The sequence below is a fragment of the Mesoplodon mirus genome (genome assembly GCF_964341445.2).
Source record: "Mesoplodon mirus genome assembly, chromosome: 2".
Taxonomy (NCBI): domain Eukaryota; kingdom Metazoa; phylum Chordata; class Mammalia; order Artiodactyla; family Ziphiidae; genus Mesoplodon; species Mesoplodon mirus.
The window spans coordinates 218,517,775-218,519,455 of NC_138977.1; the positions used below are offsets into that span (position 1 = coordinate 218,517,775).

Consider the following 1,681-nt stretch of genomic DNA (forward strand, 5'->3'; position numbering starts at 1 on the left):
GGCCGGCTTGCCGGGTTGAGTGGCCCGAGCTGAGGACGCGGAGAGCTCAGAGCGGCGACGACAACGGCGTTGATATCGGGGGTAACAACGGCCTCAGCTGGCGGGGAAGATGAAAGGCCGGATCGAGCTGGGAGATGTGACACCACACAATATTCAACAGCTGAAGAGATTAAACCAGGTCATCTTTCCAGCCAGCTACAATGGCAAGTTCTCTAAGGATGTGCTGGAGGTTGGCGAGCTAGCAAAACTTGCCTATTTCAATGACACTGCAGCAGGCGCAGTATGCTGTAGGGTGGATCGTTCACAGAATCAGAAGAGACTTTACATCATGACACTAGGATGTCTGGCACCATACGGAAGGCTAGGAGTAGCAACTAAAATGTTAAATCATGTCTTAAACATCTGTGAAAAAGACGGCACTTTTTTTTTTGTTGTTTTTGCGGTACGCGGGCCTCTCACTGCTGTGGCCTCTCCCATTACGGAGCACAGGCTCCGGACGCGCAGGCTCAGTGGCCATGGCTCACAGGCTCCGCCGCTCCGCGCCATGTGGGATCCTCCCAGACTGGGATGCGAACCCGTGTCCTCTGCATCGGCAGGCGGACTCTCAACCACTGCGCCACCAGGGAAGCCCAAGGTGGCACTTTTGACAACAACTATCTGCATGTCCAGATCAGCGGTGAGTCTGCAGCTGACTTCTACAGAAAGCTTGGCTTTGAGATTATTGAGACAAAGAAGAACTACTATAAGACGATAGAGCTCGCTGATGCTCATGTGCTGCAGGAAAACCTCAAAGTCCCTTCTGGCCAGAATGCAGATGTGCAACAGACAGACAACTGAACAAACTACAGAGGAACTTGCTTGCACTTGCTAGTCACCAAATAAAAGAGAGGCCCACTGATTCCCACCCCCACCCGCTTTTTTCTTTTAAAGCTTTCCCCCTTCCTTGTTCTTGTGTTTCTTCCTTTCAAAACTTCCTTCCCTTTCCTCTAAAAGTTTTAAACTTTTAAGGACTTATTAATTGGGTTTGGATTGTTTTAGTTTTCTTATTTTTGTGAGGTGGTTTGATTGTAGGAAGCAGAAGGTATAGATCTGTTTAGTTTCACAGTTAAGATATATGGTCCCCAAAACTTGAGTGTCAATTTCAATTTTTTTTTAATGTCCTGCTTTCACATTGAAGGGCAGAGCCTACAAGATATTGTATATTTCAAAGGACAAGAAGCAGCAGCAGCAATATCCTGTTCTCTAACTCATAGACAAGTTTAGTGTGTTTGCGGTACTTTGGGTTTTTCAAGATTTTGTGGGATACTAATCCCTATACATTGCCTTCACGCCACCTATTGTCCTCTGAGTCTTAGCTCAGGAGTTGGACCATTGTTATCCTCGTAAGAAATACTGAGCTTATTTTGTTCTGTTAAGCAGTTATTTCTTCCCTCCTCGCTGGTGGCTGACGGTAGGTGGGACAGTTTGAGTAGGTAGTATTATACTTTGGTCTCAGCACTTGAGTGGAGCTGCTTTTTGCTAATGAGTGGTGTGGTTGTTAGCAGGCTTATTTTTCCTGCTGTTGATTGTTAGAAGTGGCATTAACTTTTAGAGTGTGGGCTGGTGAGATTCATTTTTTTTAATATCCTACCTAGAGATAAGGCCTTTAACTGACCTAAAGAGGTTTGTTGTGATTTGCTAT

The 1,681-nt window shown here is 46.0% G+C and overlaps 1 protein-coding gene across 1 annotated transcript; it reads left to right on the forward strand.

Moving 5' to 3' along the window:
* LOC309793745 (N-alpha-acetyltransferase 50-like) lies at nucleotides 1-837 on the forward strand (the record flags this gene model as incomplete). The annotated part of the gene is made up of 2 exons (XM_082604470.1): nucleotides 1-416; nucleotides 635-837. The coding sequence occupies exons 1-2, from the start codon at nucleotides 110-112 to the stop codon at nucleotides 835-837; spliced, it is 510 nt and encodes a 169-aa protein (XP_082460596.1). The 5' UTR covers nucleotides 1-109.
* Nucleotides 838-1,681: the final 844 nt, after the last annotated feature.